At 40.9% G+C, this 17716-nt stretch overlaps 2 protein-coding genes across 4 annotated transcripts in view; both read right to left on the bottom strand.

Annotated features, from left to right (window-relative positions):
- Window positions 1–307: 307 nt before the first annotated feature.
- dek (DEK proto-oncogene) overlaps window positions 308–17716 on the bottom strand; it is a gene marked incomplete at its 3' end in the record, with an annotated part of 28335 nt that continues 10926 nt past the window's right edge. Inside the window, exons 8-9 of the mRNA XM_034873636.1 lie at window positions 1456–1460; window positions 308–312 (exon numbers count right to left, since the gene is read on the bottom strand). Coding sequence (XP_034729527.1) covers window positions 308–312; window positions 1456–1460 — 10 coding nt within the window. The remainder of the gene's footprint in view (window positions 313–1455; window positions 1461–17716) is intronic.
- LOC117946010 (NACHT, LRR and PYD domains-containing protein 3-like) lies at window positions 7691–15477 on the bottom strand. Of its 3 annotated transcripts, XM_034873790.1 has the most exons (11): window positions 15075–15157; window positions 14625–14756; window positions 14267–14404; window positions 12991–13036; window positions 12439–12664; window positions 9943–11728; window positions 9672–9845; window positions 9135–9308; window positions 8870–9043; window positions 8741–8787; window positions 7691–8251 (listed from the first exon to the last, which is right to left on the bottom strand). In XM_034873790.1, exons 1-11 carry the CDS (start codon window positions 15140–15142, stop codon window positions 7698–7700), a joined length of 3519 nt encoding a protein of 1172 aa, XP_034729681.1. In that variant the 5' UTR covers window positions 15143–15157; the 3' UTR covers window positions 7691–7697. The 3 variants fall into 3 exon arrangements, with proteins under 3 accessions (XP_034729681.1, XP_034729682.1, XP_034729683.1); XM_034873791.1 differs by lacking the exon at window positions 14267–14404; XM_034873792.1 differs by lacking the exons at window positions 14267–14404; window positions 14625–14756; window positions 15075–15157 and adding an exon at window positions 15433–15477.

Here is a 17716-nt window from a genome sequence, read left to right as displayed (position 1 = left end):
CCCCCCCCCCCCCCCCCCCACCCGCATCAGGCTAAAGACTCGCTGCACTTCATGTAAAAAACAAATCAGCAATGAGCCGTGTGTGTGGACCCGGGGTCAAACCAGAACCAGCAGTGTGTGTTTGTGTGTACTGACCCGAATAAAGGTCTGTGGCTGAAGCATTAACCTCGATTGTATTGGATGTCTTTTACTGTGTAAGGAATTATTAATATAATTAACCTCATGTTCTCCCCATGTTGTCCTCATGTTGTCCTTGTGTTGTCCTCGTGTTGTCCTCGTGTTGTCCTCATGTTGTCCTTGTGTTGTCGTCGTGTCGCCCTCATGTTGCCCTCATGTTGTCTTCGTGTTGTCATCATGTTGTCCTCGTGTTGTCCTCATGTTGTCCTCATGTTGTCTTCATGTTGTCTTCATGTTGCCCTCGTGTTGTCCTCATGTTGCCTTCATGTTGCCCTCATGTTGTCCTCATGTTGTCCCCGTGTTGCCCTCATATTGTCCTCATGTTGTCCTCATGTTGTCTTCATGTTGCCCTCATGTTGTCTTCATGTTGTCCTCATTATCTCCTCATGTTGCCCTCATGTTGTCTTCATGTTGCCCTCATGTTGTCTTCATGTTGTCCCCATGTTGTCTTCATGTTGCCCTCATGTTGTCCTCATGTTGTCTTCATGTTGCCCCCATGTTGTCTTCATGTTGCCCTCATGTGGTCTTCATGTTGCACTCATGTTGTCCTCATGTTGCCCTTGTGTTGTCCCCATGTTGCCTTAATGTTGCCCTCATGTTGTCCTCATGTTGTCTTCATGTTGTCCCCATGTTGTCCTTATGTTCTCTTCATGTTGTCACCATGTTGCCTTCATGTTGCCTTCATGTTGTCCTCATGTTGTCCTCATGTTGTCCCCATGTTGTCCTCATGTTATCTTCATGTTGTCCTCATGTTGCTTTCATTTTGTCCTCATGTTGTCCCAATGTTGTCTTCATGTTGTCCTCATGTTGCTTTCATGTTGTCCTCATGTTGTCGTCATGTTATCTTCATGTTGTCCTCATGTTGCTTTCATGTTGTCCTCATGTTATCTTCATGTTGTCCTCATGTTGTCCTCATGTTATCTTCATGTTGTCCTCATGTTGCTTTCATGTTGTCCCCATGTTGCCCTCATGTTGTCCTATATCAATGTACTTCTAATTCCCCAAAATAACATGATTGATTCCACCCAACGCTCTTTGCCAAGTACAAATCTCTACTTTCATTATTTTGGGGCGTCTTATAAGTTAATAAGTTAGTGTTACGTAGTGTTGAAAAAGACAAAAAAAGCTTCAAAAGTGTTGAAAAAAAGAGACAAAAATGCTACTTTATACTTGTACATGTATATATGAACTTAAATTACTTTGCAGATTCAGATTAATATATTATTATAGGTAAAGATAAGGAGGGAAATACACAAACTACCCAGCAGTATATTGGAGCTGAATCTCACTTCTTTTATGTGATATCTCCCCGCTTGGATCACTGAGGAGCTATGAGCGAGGATGGAGGAGGGATCTCTGAGGAGCTATGAGCGAGGATGGAGGAGGGATCTCTGAGGAGCTATGAGCGAGGATGGAGGAGGTATCTCTAAGGAGCTATGAGCGAGGATGGAGGAGGGATCTCTGAGGAGCTATGATCGAGGACAGAGGAGGGATCACTGAGGAGCTATGAATGAGGATGGAGGAGGGATCACTGAGGAGCTATGAGCGAGGATGGAGGAGGGATCTCTGAGGAGCTATGAGCAAGGATGGAGGAGAGATCTCTGAAGAGCTATGAGTGAAGATGGAGGAGGGATCTCTAAGAAGCTATGAGCGAGGCTGGAGGAGGGATCTCTGAGGAGCTATGATCGAGGACGGAGGAGGGATGACTGAGAAACTATGAATGAGGATGGAGGAGGGATCACTGAGGAGCTATGAGCAAGGATGGAGGAGGGATCACTGAGGAGCTATGAGCGAGGATGGAGGAGAGATCTCTAAGGAGCTATGAGCGAGGATAGAGGAGGGATCTCTAAGGAGCTATGAGCGAGGATACACAAGAGCAGCTTTCTTGGAAGCTGTGAAGCTGAAGGAGTTGATAACTCTGCAGACAGTTAACAAAATCATGCTTCACTTCACTTCTGGATCAAAAGATATTTGCAGATTATATATATAAAATAGAATAAACTATTTGAGATTTAAAAAATTAAATATTTGTTGAACAATGAAGACTTTTGTAAAAAAAGAAGTCATGATTTAAATAAATGAATCTGAAAACCAAGGACCTCACTTTAAGAAACATTGCTTTAAGTGTCTGTAAATGCAGTATTCCTGCAGTAATCCTACATTTACTTGTTTTTCTGGTTAGGAACATTGACCAACATTGAATGATGGTGAGTGGTCTGTAGGAGAGTTTTTGGAGGAATAAATGCCCGGGATAAATTGGGTGAATTATGGAAAGAAATATAACAAAGACTGGGAGAAAGAGAAAGGAGGAAAAGAATGGATTCAACCCGTCGTGGGGAACAACTCAAAATCACTTTAAAAAAAGTGTCTATATTTGATATCCCATCAGTTTTCTAATGTTAAATTATGTTAAAAGGTGGTTTAACTCCCTCCTGTGGTCATTGTCCTGAAGAAAATAACTAAACTCTACCGTGTGTACAGTTTACCAATCTGTCCACATGGATGGAAATTGACGATCTGTATCCTCAGTTTACAATCCGTCCCTACTGATTGTAAAACCGTGAATACAGATTATTTATTTTTCTCATACAGGATCTTGGGGGGGGGGGGGGGTCACAGACCTGGTTGCTTATTTGTTTTTTGCGAGATCTGGCAACACTGCATGCTACTGTTTTAGAGCCACAGGTGGAAATACCTGGAATCAGGGTTAGATTTGAACATTTAGGGTCTTTAGTTGTCATGGCTGCGGCAAATATGAACATCTGAGTAAAACCAGTTTCCCTCCAAATCATACTGATAGCGATACGCCAGCAAATAGGGAAAACCTTAAAGGAATAATAATCAATATCACGATTAAAGTATCATATACATCTATAAAGAAATCACAAAGCTTTTGTTCGTGGGACGTTACTGTACATTTTACTTTGTTAAAGTTTTATTTATATTTTGCTTTTGGGCTTTTTCTTTTTCCTTTAGTGTGTTATTTATCTTTTTGTGCATGTTAGAGGTTTATAAAGTGAAAAAGCCCAAAAGCCCAAAGTGCACAGGGCTTCAGATTCAACAAAAACAAACACGTTTTGGGAAGACATTACCTTAAAAATAGAATCAGAAGGATGTGAAATGTGCAAAAAAAAACAAAACTCAGCCAATTAGGCTTTTAGGTTCCTTTTAATGAATCCATAACAAAATGTTGGTGTTTATGCACAGACAAAAAAATGCAGGTATAAAGTGATGTCTATAAAACTAATACTAGTTAGTATTTATATATATTACAGCATGATGAATACACAGGATTCCTGCAATGATGAGTGCAGCAGATCAACAGGGAATTTGCATATTTTGATAATATATTAATTTATAATGATTTAACAGGGCTTGACATCAGCAACCGCTGTGGTTTTTGGCCACTCAGCATTTCCACAAGCCAAAATTTTGTGGGAAGTTACTGGACATTTTATTTTGTTAAAGTTGACTATGGTGTGCTACAATTTAAATAACCCGTGTGTTGTCCTCGGGTCAAACTGACCCGTTTCAAAGTGTTTTATATCCGAAATATGGATTTCATTCAACCAAATTGCCCAATAAATTCTTCAGGTAAAATTGATGATTACTTGAATTTTTGGGGTGTTTTATTTAATCTTATAGAATCTGTATTCCTTTTTTTTATGGTTTCCAAACAGTATCTGGACTAAACTTTGACATCTACCCATCTGTGATCCACTCAACATCCTCAGATCTTAACTATTAGTCAAAATAATTAATAATTTCTGCCTTTTTAACTATAAATGTATGTATAATTTGATACAAAGGAGGTTTGTTGACCATGAATTCCAAGAATAAGTGTGAAACCTGTTATTAACCAACTCAGCTTTAAAAAAAAAGAACCAATAGCATGAAACAAATTGAGAAATAAATCAGAAAAAGCCTAAAAAACATCAGAAAAGCACAAAAAACTAAAAATCATTTTCAATTTTGACCTGGAAGGAGAAGTTCATGGATAGACAGAAGATGGGAAGACAACACAAGGGTTAAAAGTGCTCACATTATGCTTTTTGGTCTTTTTACCTGCATTTGACAGGTAGGCGGGTGCTGATGTCAAGCCAATATTATATATAAAAATATATCAAAAAAATAAATAAAATTTGCTTCTTTTTCAAGACATTGTAAAGTAAACAACTGTTGTTTCTGTTGGTCAGACAGAATATAACATTTAAGAAAATCTCTTTTGGTTCTGTGCAGATGTGATACATGTGTCATTATGTGTAGAATATAAGAAATTAAATTCTGGTGCCATTGTTAAAAATTGAGAAGCATTGGAGTACGTTCTCCTCCCGCAGAGTGTCTATTCTGATCCTGTGTAATTATTAAACTAACTTTTACTCCATCAGTCTACGTCTAACACTTCTTTAAACCAAGGACCCCTCAACTAAAAGAGATGGAGCAGGGACCCTAACCCTAACCCCCTAACCACACTTTTACTTTCCTAACACCCTAACCCAAACCAGTTAGATTAATATAGAAAAAAAACATGTACTGCAACCCTGGGACCAGACAAGCAGTCAAAATCATACAAATCAAACAGTGAATATCTGGGATGCTGTCAGCCTAACCCAGACAGGGGATACAAACCAACCTACTAATCCCCAAAAACTAACTCGACACCCGGACATGGGACACAAGAGTGTCTTTTTTATTCATGTCCTCCCAAAACAAAACTGAGAGAATACGGTAGAGGACTTTGTGGGAATTGTAAGTTTATAGTGACGTGCATCGGCCCGTGCATCTGAATATAAAATAGAAAATATTTCCCATCTAAATGTAAAAATGTGCTGTATTTATATATCACTTTTCTAGTCTTAACGACTACTCAAAGCTCTTTTACATCATACAGGAAACATTCACCATCACACACATTCATACATTCTAATGAAATTCTTTATTAGGAATAATCCCTTGAGATGTGACATCTCGTTTTCGAGGGGGACCTTAAAGGCAAAGAAAATATAAAATACATTCACATTTAGACAAGACAATTAACAAAACAGCTTGAGGGGACATAAGAATAACACTGTGGCCGAGGCTGCCGTACAAGGTGCCAACTCGGGGTTCAGTGTCTTGCCCAAGGACACTCCGACATGGGACTGCAGGGCCAAGGGATCGAACCACCAACCTTCCGATTGGCAGGCAACCGTTCTACCACTAAGCCACAGCCGCCCAGTAACTGCCCAATTGTCGGACGAAGAGGGGGGGGGTCATCAAGAGAACTTTCTCTTTACCTAACCCTAAACCCTAACCCCCTAAACCTCAAACCCTTAACCCTAAACCCCAACCCCCTAAACCTCAACTCCTTAACCCTAAACCCCAACCCCCTAAACCCCAACCACCTAACCCTAAACCCCAAAAATTCATAATTTGGGCCCCCCCTTGCAGTGACTCTGAGGACCCACTAGGGGTCCTGCAACTCCTGTTGAAGGTCTAGTAGTTTCATAAAAAATAGAAAAATAGAGTAAAAAAATTAAAATATTGAAAGTATACAATAAACAAATGCATAAAATATAAAAAAGTAACACATTATAAAAGCTGCCATTTATGTAACAGTTTGGAAAGTTATTACATTTAAAGAGACAATGGAAACCTTTACTAAAAAAATAAAATAAAAATAAAAAAATTAAAAAGTAATAATGAAATAAAATAATATATATATATAAATCTCAAAATGTGTAATTGAGCTACTTAGGACGTCCTTTCCTTTTTTGCCTTTACCGTCTTCTTTAACTATAAAAAGATTTGCAAAAAGATCATAAAGAACCTTTTTTCAGTTGTGTTTTATTATATTTAGCAGTAATTTTCTGTTAAATTTTCTGTTCTGGTTAATTCATGTATATTTTGAAGTATATGATTGTTTAAAAAAATGCAAAAGACAAGCAGAGTTTTCTTTGCAGATGATACAAAAGATTATTTAAAAGTAAAGTTTAAAAAAAGTGTTTTTGCAGCTTTCTTTCAACAATGTTTTCAATGTTTTTGTTGCTTATTTCAAAGTTTTTGTCAAGTTTTTTTGATTTTTTTCACTTTTCTTAAAACATAGACATGTCCCGGGATTTCCCTAAATACATTGAGATCTTAACCCCCCCCAATGTTAAACCCAAAGTTATGCCCCTGAGCAGCCCAAATCTTAATAAAGGGCTTCGAGCAAGCAGCAGTACGACTTCAAGCTTCTGCAGGAAACTCCAATTTAGGGAGGCCCACATTTCTTAAATCAACAGGTGGGTTTCCACAGACATTAGGTTCCTGATTATAAGGTTTATCCTGGCATAATGTTTACATGCAACACAGAGAAACCAGGTAATTCACCTGTACTTGATAAACAGTGTTCCGGGTACTGACTACTGCAGTCTATTCTCGCAGGCGCCTGAGATATTTACAAAAACAAACCGACCTATACTGTACACTTAACAACTTCTTTACAGCTTCACTGTTCATGTCTCCTCTGCTGTGACCTCAACCACCATCTCTCTCTCACAACCTCACACTCACTGCCATCCATCCATCATCATCCCCTTATCGGGTCTCGGGGGCAGCAGCCCCAGCAAGGGGACCCCAAACTTAACTTTCCCGAGCCACATCAACCAGCTCCGACTGGGGGATCCCGAGGCGTTCCCAGGCCAGGTTAGAGACATAATCTCTCCACCTAGTCCTGGGTCTTCCCCAAGGCCTCCTCCCAGCTGGACGGCCCTCCACCTAGTCCTGGGTCTTCCGCAAGGCCTCCTCCCAGCTGGACGTAACTCCACCTAGTCCTAGTCCACCTAGTCCTGGGTCTTCCCTGAGGCTTCCACCCAGCTGGACGTCCCTCCTCCTAGTCCTAGTCCATCTAGTCCTGGGTCTTCCCTGAGGCCTCCTCCCAGCTGGACGTGCCTGGACCACCTCCCTAGGGACCCCCCCAGGAGGCATCATTACCAGATGCCCGAACCACCTCAACTGGCTCCTTTCGACTCGAAGGAGCAGCGGCTCTACTCCGAGCTCCTTTTGGATGACTGACCTTCTCACCCTATCTCTAAGGGGACTGCGCCCTTCATTATTCTTGAAAGCAGCTAAACTACCACCGGGACAGTTGGAAGAGCAGTTTGTGACAGTAAATGGCTTATGGTCAGCTCTGTGCGTTGCTATGGTAGTTGTACACAAACCAACCAGTTTGCAGGGCTGCGGTAGAGATGCACGGCCAAAGAAATAAGGAGAAACAGTTAAACATTATAAAAGACTTGGATATTAAGGTTTTTGGATGCACAAACATGGGAACGCTGACTTTTTCAAGAAGATGTTTAAAGGAATGAAAAAGGGAGACTGTGTTGACATGCTTCAACAAGTCACCGCTCAAAAACTTCTAGAATAAAATCTTTTTTTTGCACGGCTGCATGTACACTAGTTTAGTGGAAAATTCAATTTTCACTGAACATGTAAACAGCTTAGTCTGAATTTAGTCTTTTCCTGAATTAGGGCAAAAACCAGACTATGTCCATGTGAACTTATTCCACTCGAATCAGCCTCACTGAGGAGCCTTCACCCCACACCCTGAAAATTGGGTAGAGCGGCTCGGTGAATGTGGTTTTGAAGGTGTGCAGGTGTGTCAGCGACCCTCCGGAAGAAACTCGGTAGAAGGACAGGATGCCAGCCTCCCAGTCCAGATACACGGCCAGTCCACCAGAGTCATCATTCAGAGGGACTGGAACGGCAGTGCTCCCGTAGTTATGATACGCGCGGTAGCCTTTACCGGAACAGTGCAGACTCCAAGACATCGCATTGTATCCCATCACGCAGTCGTTGCCCAACCCTTTGCGACTGATGCCCTTGTAGGTCATGCCGATCCCGACCCATTTCCCCTCCCACTCCACCTCCCAGTATTTGCGGCCCTTTAGGCCCTCCTTGCCCTCCTGCAACAGGACTTGTGGCCAGTAGTCAAACCTTTCAAAGTGATCTTCATATGACTGCTCTTTTCGGCCCTGGCTAAACGTTCGTTGGTCGTTAGAGATGACGAGGAGTTTGTGGGCAGAGTTACGATCCACTGTCAACTCACAGGCATCTGGTGGCAGGAAGTAGTCAAACGTTATAATGGCAATTTATACCAAAATTTATAATTGTACTTTGAAAAGTGGCCATGGAGACCTGGGCATTGTACGGCCATTGGGAAGTTAGAAATCAAACATGAATAAGTGTACATAATGCATGAAATATAACTGCATTGCTTTTATTTTGAAGGCAACTGTTTTTTTTGCATGTATGCAGTTTCTTCTTCTTTGGTTGCAAGTTGCAATTATAGATAGATAGATAGATAGATAGATAGATAGATAGATAGATAGATAGATAGATAGATTTTATTAATCCCCAAAAAATGGGAAATTATCGCAAGCCTCAAACTGAGCTCACAAGACGTTAATATGGACGTGACTGAGCTGGTATCCCTCAAAAATGTAATCTCGTCAAAAAATAGGCATCCTTATTTTCAAAACATCAGCACAAAGGTCTGTAATCCATGTCTAAAGGATTTTTCTTTTGAAAATTCATGACTTACATTGTCTCAGCCCTGGTTTGAACCAGTGTTCTGCGTTGTGGTGGACTCTGTGGAATAGATAGAAAGAGATGTTGTCAAGATAGATCACACCAAACAATACAATAACATTGGACTGTGTTTGTTCCTTACCTGAGTTTGGTTAATTCACTCTGTGCTTCCTCCAAAGTGTCAGTGATGAGCTTCACTCCCGACTCTCCTAAGTGATTGTAGCTCAGGTCCAGCTCGCTCAGGTGGGAGGGGTTGGACCTCACTGCCGAGGCCAAGAAACCACAACCTTTCTCTGTGATGTTACAGAACGACAACCTGTGACAGAGAGACATAATTTATCCTTAACTGGCGTTTGATACCCTTCACAGCAAATAAACATGCATTAAAAGTTCCCTTTCAGTGATACCTGAGGGTTTCCAGTTTACAGACCACATTTCCCAGTCCAATGGAGAGCTGCTGCACCCCTGAATCTTCAATGTCGTTGTCACTCAGGTCCAGCACTCGGAGATGTGAGGAGGGACAGCTCAGGACTGAAGCCAAGTTTTCACAGCATCCAGGGGTCAGATTGCATCGCTTCAGCCTGAAGGGACAACACAACATATCCCCTTGCAATATCAAGACATTAAATATAACAGTCTCCCAAACTACAACACCACAAAAGTTACCTGAAGCGTTTAAAGACTCTATTTGTCCGTTGTATATTACTGAGAAACACGACAATGCATAAAAGGCTCCGTTACCTCACGTTATGGCTCCATAGCAGACGTTTTTATAAAAATAGGCTAACGATTGTCTCATAACCACGCAACTTACCGTCGCATAGTCGACAAATCACCGTATTGTCAGGAGAAGCTCGCTGACAGTTTGGAATTCATCAGCTGTTTAGGTTTAATTACTAATGTTATCTAGCATGTTAGTTAGCAGTAATTAGCCTGTGCCTCACCTTAGGGTCTTCAGTCTGCAGTGTGGGCTTTGGAGTCCAGCACAGAGAGACTCAATTCCCGAGTCTTGTAAGATGTTGTCACTTGCGTTTAAGTTGATCAGCTCATTAGAGTTTGAGCTGAAAACTTTTGACAGCTTCTCACAGCAGTCCGCAGTGAGCTTACAACCATTCAACCTGATAAACAGAAAGACACAGTCAACTTGTTATAACAAATTCTCCGGTTTAAGACACGGGATCAAGACATCCAGTGATAAAGACGCAGGATACTTGCTTTGCTGATCTGGATGCTTTGATGGCTGGTAGGAGCTTGAAAAAGCCGTCTTCTGTTCTGGAGTATTTCTTGAGGTCGATCTCCTCTGGCTTCTCTGGAGAGGTCAGCAACGCAAAGACCAGAGCCGCCCACCAAGCTGCCGAGCGTTTGTCCATTGCCAAGTCTTGGTCTGAGTCCAAGTAGCTCTGGATCTTCTCCACCAGAGCGTGTTCATTTAACTCATTCAGACAGTGGAAGAGATTGCTGTACCTCTCTGAGTGATGAGTCTGATTTATTTTCTCCTTGATGTATTCGATGGTTTCCTCATGACTTTGGGCGTCGCAGGTTTCTACCTTAATGTTCAGGCCTCTGAGCAGATCCTGACTGGATTCCAGAGAGAGTCCAAGAAGGAAACGCAGGAAGAGATCCAGGTGGCCGTTGTCACTTTTTAAGGCTCTGTCCACTGCAGCTTTGTGCAGTTCGGATACAGGTTTGGCGTTGTCTACCTTTTCAGGTTTTTCGGTCATCAGGTTTACTCCATAGGCCTTGTACATCACGTGGACGTACAAAGCTGCGAGAAACTCTTGGACAGACAGATGCACAAAGGAGAAGACTTTTTGCTTCATCCAGGACTCTTCCCTAAAGACTTGAGTGCAAACTCCTGAGTAGACAGACGCGTCTTTCACATCAATACCACAGTCTGTTAGATCGTCCTCATAGAAGATCAGGTTGCCTTTCAACAGCTGCTCGAAGGCCAGCTTCCCAAGCGCCATGATCACCTGGTTGTTACCTCGGGCGTCCAGTTGTTGCTCTTTGCCGTACTTGACATGAATCTGTTTTGTCTGATGTGCCAGAAAGTGGATGTACATCTGAGTCAAAGTCTTTGGCATTTTTCCTCCACCTGCTTTGGCACATATTTCTCCAAGGACGATAGAGGAAATCCAGCAAAACACCGGCATGTGGCACATGATGTAGAGACTTCTAGTCGACTTGATGTTTGCGATAACTCTTCTGGCTAAGTTTTCATCATTGATTTTCTTGTTGAAGTACTGCTCTTTCTGTTGGTTGTTGAAGCCTCGTATCTCAGTCACCCGGTCGATATACTGTGGGGGGAGGAGGTTCGCGGCAGCAGGCCGAGTAGTCATCCAAAGTTTAGCATTTGGTAGCAGGTGACCTGCAATGAGGTTTTTCAGGAGGACAGCCACGGAGGCGGACTGTGTAGCTTCACAACATCTTTCATTTCCCTTGAAATCCAGAGGGAGTCTGCACTCATCGAGACCATCCACTATGAACATAACGTTGTACATCTGTAGGTCTTCAATTCCAGATTCCTTCAAGCCTGGAGAGAAGTAATTCAGGAGCTCCATCAAGCTTCTTGTTTCATTTTTGAAGAAGTTTAGTTCCCTTAAAGGAAGTAAAAACAGCAGCTGGATGTCTTGATTGGCCTTCTCCTCTGACCAGTCCAGCACAAACTTCTGTGCCAACACAGTTTTGCCGATGCCTGCTATCCCCTTCGTGAGCACCGTTCGGATCGGTCTGCCCAGTTGGTTGGGAGTGGCCTTGAAGATGTCCTCACACTTGATCAGAGTCTCAGCAGAATTCAGACGTCTGTTGAACGCTGCCTCAATTTGTCGCACTTCATGTTCAATGTTGACTTCTCTACATTCCCCATCTATCAGGTAGAGCTTTGTAAAAATCTCTCTAAGAGGCACAGGCCACTTCTGTGTCACTTCCAATATGTGGTCACTTTTCTCCTTCAAGTAAGGTTTTATTTTCTGTTGGTACACGACAAGTTCTCCATAATGACCTAACAGCAGAGAAATGTGTAACATCAATAACAAAAATAACAACAATTCATATGCTTTGCCCTTGTTACCCTTTACACCAGTTCTGAGGAGGTTGTAATGCTCATTACGTAAACCAGCAACCCTCCGGTTACCGACCCAACTCCCTATGGACTGAGCTAAGGACTGAGCCCCCCCGCGCGATCTCCCCCCCCTGAGCAACTGCCACCCCCCTTGGAGAATCGCAACACCCCTACTCCTTACATTTCAGTATCAGCAGAAAGTTGGCTCAATTGTGCTTTTAGCATTATGCTAACATAATAATTTTAGCTAGCATAACATCAGATGTCATTGAAATTCATCTAATAAATAAACTAGGTCAAAGTTAATAAATCGGTAAAGAAAAAACTTAACGTAGATTAATAACATTTATTAACCCTCCTGTTGTCTTCAGGTCAAATTTGACCCCTTTTTAAAAAAGTTTCTATATCTTTCAAACAAATTGTCCAAAAATAATAACGTGAATGGTTCCGTTCTTCATGAGTAATATAAATGGTCAGTTCACTACTTTCATTTGATTTTATGGCATTTTCAAGAATTCTTTTTGTATATTTTGAGAAAATTGACAAAACCACAGAGGAAAGCAGTAAAGGTGTTTTTAGTTTTGAATTTTGATCCAGAAAAACTAAAAGTTGCATGGGAAGACAACACAAGGGTTAATGCAGTCTCTTACTTTGCTTCAGTGTGAGAACATGTTCATCCGCCTTCATAGCCCTCAAAATATGGAGAGCGATCTTCAGAGCTGCTTCACTTGTTTCATCATCGAACTCGACCGGCTGATCATCGAGCACGTACTCCTGCTCGTCTTCATCAAACAAGTCTTTGTGTTTTTCAGACAGGACCTTCTTATGTGTCACCAGAGCTTGCTTCACGAAAGCCATGACTTTAGACTCGAACACCTGATGAAGACCAGGACATTATGTTAGCTACCGTCTACTGTACCATAAATCACATGTTTTAGCAAATCTGCTATTATTAGTTGATTATTTAAGGGATGCTTAGCAGATTTTAATGCAGCTCTGTGTAATATTTATTTGGGCATTTAGATGAACCGGCGGATCATGGCCGAGCCCTGTTGTGGTGCTTTTTCAGAAGCTCGATGAACTGCAACTTGGAGGGGAGCCAAACACCGTTGATGCAACAACAACAACAACAAACTGCCCACACAAATATGACACAGAGCTGGATATAAATCAGCAAACTATCTCTTTAAATATCTGCCTACCTTCAGGATGTCCTGCTTCTGCCGAAGGCCTGATGTGGTCTGGCCACTAAAAAAAAGGGTAGATAGTAACCAAAAAGCATGTTCTATTAAAGCATGCATTAGTTAGTGCTGTCCATGTCCACCTATTGCACAATGTAAACAGTGAAATTCCTCTTTGCTTCCAATTTTAAGGTGTATGAGTAAATGGTTTTAATTTATGCCAAAAAGACACCGTATGTCTTTAATTGTCTTAAATGCAGAGTTTATTGGTGTCTTTGTAAGATTTTAGACACTTTCCTAACTTTTGCCTACTGTTTGGCCAACAATATACATCATTTTATTGCTTTTCATTTATCTATTGAACACATCACGTCCATTGTGTAAATCTTATTTGCAGAGTCATTAGCTTATATGATATGATATACTCTGTAAATTATGGAAAATGTCTGTAAAGTGTCTCAAGATAACTCCTGTTATGATCTCATATTATGATAAAAATTGAATTGATATCAATTGAAAAATGAAACCAAACATACATACATAAATTTCAAACCAAAAACATTTGTTTGTGTTATTATAACTAATTCTATTTTGTCTATTCCTTATAATACTTTCTTTAACCAGTGAAATAAGAGTCGGTTGTGAGTTGCTTTGGTTGCATTTACAGGTAGAGCTGGGCAATATATCGAAATTATATCGATATCTTGATATGAGACTAGATTTAGATTTTGGATATCGTAATATGGCATAAGTGTCGTTTCCTGGTTTAAAAGGCTGCATTACAGTAAAGTGATGTCTTCTCCTGTTCTTACCAGACTGCTATAACTGTTCTATTATTTACCTTTTACCCACTTAGTCATAAAATTTACATTACTGATAATCCTTTATGAAATATCTCATTGAGTAAATATTTTGTGAAAGCACCAATAGTCAGCACTATAATATCGTTGCGGTGTCAATATCGAGGTATTTGGTCAAAGAAATCCAGCCCTGTGTACGGTAGGATTAAATTGTTAACAGTTGATAAGACAATAACGTTATGTTGCTGCATCGTTTCCGGCTCTATGCAGTGAATGTTTCAAACCCAAACTATTAAAGCTAAATAAAAGACTCTTTCAATGTCAGTGTTATTGGTTTGCACATATCCTAAATACTACAGATTAATATACATATAATCAATAAAGGAAGTAATGGAGAGATGCAAAAAACCCTCAGAGAGGCTAAATCTGGGCACTCTCCCATGCATAGTCCAATTCAAATAGAATTTAATAAAATACTGATAATAGGGGATCATTACCGTGTCTGTGGAGGTCTGGGTTCAGGGCTGAAGTCTGGAGGATACTCTCTGGAGTGGTCTGTCTTTGCAGACACTGAACTGACATTTGAAGACGCCGATGTTCTCTGACGTTCACCCTTTTTCTTGACTTTAGGGGATCTGTGAAGATAAATCACAACGTAGACACAAAAGATGTTTGGATAATCAACATTAATCTGCAGGAATTCTCTCAAATACTAATTTGGTCTTCAGACGAAGAACATTTCAAACCCAAAATATTTAAGCTTAATATCAGAATCTTTAAATGTTAGTGTTGGGAAATCTTCCCCAGTATATTACAGGATGTTGAGTATATCATCTGATATTAATGATCATGTACCGTGTCTGTGGAGGTCTGGGTTCAGGGTTTAAGTCTGGAGGATATTCTCTGGAGTGGTCGGTCTCTGCAGACATTAAACTGACATTTGAAGACGCTTTTCCTCTCTTACTCATCTTCTCGTCTTCAGTGAATCTGGAAAGATCGGTTGTAAAGTAGGTAGGTAGGTGGAGATTATAACAGATGTTACACTGCAGATTATAACAGATGTTACACTGCAGATTATAACAGATGTTACACTGCAGATTATAACAGATGTTACACTGCAGATTATAACAGATGTTACACACGTACAGCAATGATTTATCAGGAATTGCATTGTATCAACAAAAAAAAAACTACTAATTTATCCGCAGAAAACATTTCAAACCCAAACTATTAAAGCTAAATATCAGAATGTTTGATTGATGGTGCCAGTGTTAGGATGGAGTAATAATCTGACAGCAATCTCACCTTGGTTCATAAAGGTCTGGGTATGGGCTCCAGTCAGGAGGACATTCCTGCGATTCTTTTCTCCTCATTAAATCAGATAGAGTCACCTGACAAAGACAATGAATGAGATGGGTCAAACACAGGAGTTTCACCCAGTAGAGGGGGGTTCGTGGCCCACGTGTCAACGACCAAGCGTCTATATTTTACAAGATGGGAGTGAGAATCTGTTAACACATCTGCTCATTGGTTCCCACTGTTATCTACTTACAAAATAATCAATTATACAGATTATTAAATATCATCGTGCACCTATATAAATAAATAAATCTTACTCAGTATCAAACATAATTAGTATAAAATCTGACACAGTCATCGTTACCTTGTTTGTGAAGGTCTAGGTTCAGCGTTAAAGTCTGGACGAATGTCTTTGGGGCTTTTAGGGGGTTCATCCATAAACACAATTCTGATCATCTTCTTGACTTCAGAACATCTGGAAAGATCAGTTTGAAAGTAGAGTTTAACAGATGTTTCAGCAGCAGCGAACACAACCCGATGTAACACATCTAACCCTAACCCTGATACATCTTGGTCCCACCAGAAACACATCAGCACCTTGTGTAAGAGCCGTCCTCAACTAAAGAACTTCTTACGCTGACGACCGCTCAGTGTCGGTGGTTTTAGAAGAGGACGCTGGCTCTGTGAGTCGTGGGTGACGCTGGTCACGAAAACGCAGGGAGGGGGGGGCAGGCCGGAGAGTTTAGCTTTAGGATTTATTCACACAAACCAAAAAAACAACAACAAGGAATCCAGGAAAAGCAAAAACAAAGTCCCAAACTCCAAGTACAGAGAAAAAATGTCAAATTGCTGTATATGTCAGAGGTCCCACTATGGGTTAAGTGCCTTGCTCAGGGACACATTGGTGGATCTATCCCAGTGGGAATTGAACCCTGATCTCCCATATCAAAGGCATGGGTCATATCCACTGCTCCACCAACACCACCTATAAGGAAGCTGCTATTAGGAAAGGAACACAAAGGTTCATAAAGGTCCAAGGCAGTCTTCTTGAAAAATATAGTTTTATTTAGATATCTATCTATTATAAAGGTATTAAAATTAAATTGTTAGTATGCAGAAAATAAAACCTTTTTAAGGTCTTACTTTTTAAAAAATGATCTTGTTCCTCAGATGTCTCACTCCCCTCAACAACATGCTTTTAAATCCATTTACCTTTATAATCCAGCACATGACATCTATATTTAGGGTTTTATTGTCATCCATCAGCTGGTTATTCTAACTCTGACCTGCAGGTGGAGCATACGTACCGCATGTTCCTGATGATAACAGTCGGTCTAGTTCCTCTCCTTCTTTTCTCTTAACTCCAGTAGACCTCGGTGTTCTTATAACATCAATCTACAGCTGTGTGGAACAGGTCTGGGGGGGGGGGGGGGGAATCGATCAAAAACCAAACATAACGCAGCATTAGAAAACAGCAATGGTGCAAATGTACATATCCAAGATTATACAGAGAAATACAGTGGGGTTAGAAACTTTGGCAGTCTTTCTGCAGGGTGCGCAAACTTCTGCAGACGCCATTTTGTTGTTTACTGTTACTTTGAAAGTGTAAATGATGAAATCAAATCTAACTTTTTGTGACATTTAATGTCTAATCTGTCATTTGATGCCTTTTGGAGATTATTCCATCTTTTCTTGGCTTCTTTATGCACATTAATACACATTTTAACCTGGGGGGGGGGAGGGGCAAACGTTAAACCCCACTGAACAGAAAGGATCAACTAAATATCAACATGGAGTCAAACACACGAACCTTCTGCTGTACATGTACATGTACTGTGAATAAATACTAGAAATATAAATACCTCGTAGTGTGTAGTAACTCACCGTTCAGGCTCCGGATCAGCACCTCGCTGTTAAATGAACTGACGCAGTTAACAACTCTAATACTTTCACTTTGGGGGGGGCGGGGTTACACACGTTACTGCTTGCGTGTCTCATATTCCTAATATTGCATTTTTACCGTTTTGTTATTCTGGGTCGACATTTGGAGAAAAAATGATTTTTTTTTCTGCGCCTTTTGACATTTTTGTGGGATTCTTCGCGCATTTTTCAAGTTTTTTCCCGAGATTTTTGTCGCTTTTTTTAACATTCCTTAATTTTAATATCTTTTAAAAGCTATAAAATTGAATCAAACACCCAAATTCAATGAAAGCAGTGACCTGATCAGAGCGTTGTAGTGAACCATCCACGTGGCTTTTTTTGTTGAAACCCAAATTTCTGATGCAGAAAGGGGGGGGGGGGGGGGGGGGGGGGGGGGGGGGGGGGGGGGGGATCACCAGAGGCCTCCTGATACGATATCATCACAATACTTACGCCACGATACGATATTGAGATTTTAAGCATATTGCAATATTTGTCATATTTCCCAAATTCAAATGACGTCCCCCAAAAGAAACTTAGTCAACATCTGTTTCATCTAAAACCAGTTCATCTCCCTTCAATGTTATCGCTGCAGAATGGGACAAACTGACAACACATATATAACATCCATCTTCATCCATCTTCATCCACTTATCCGGTATCGGGTCTCGGGGGCAGCAGCTCCAGCAGGGGACCCCAAACTTCCCTTTCCCGAGCCACATCAACCA

This window comes from Etheostoma cragini, chromosome 6 (genome assembly GCF_013103735.1).
Source record: "Etheostoma cragini isolate CJK2018 chromosome 6, CSU_Ecrag_1.0, whole genome shotgun sequence".
NCBI classification, from domain to species: domain Eukaryota; kingdom Metazoa; phylum Chordata; class Actinopteri; order Perciformes; family Percidae; genus Etheostoma; species Etheostoma cragini.
Note: the sequence above shows the minus strand (reverse complement) of the source record. Positions and strands in the feature narration are given on the sequence as shown.

What these genes read in the sequence shown, in the direction of transcription:
- LOC117946010 (XM_034873790.1), bottom strand. Translation starts at nt 15,142, where the DNA reads ATGAGGAGAAAAGAATCGCAGGAATGTCCTCCTGACTGGAGCCCATAC. An exon ending in TGTAAACTGGAAACCCTCAG is followed by an intron (nt 9,044 to 9,134) that starts GTATCACTGAAA and finishes TCTCTGTCACAG; the next exon opens with GTTGTCGTTCTGTAACATCA. An exon ending in CAAACCAGGGCTGAGACAAT is followed by an intron (nt 8,252 to 8,740) that starts GTAAGTCATGAA and finishes TCCTGCCACCAG; the next exon opens with ATGCCTGTGAGTTGACAGTG.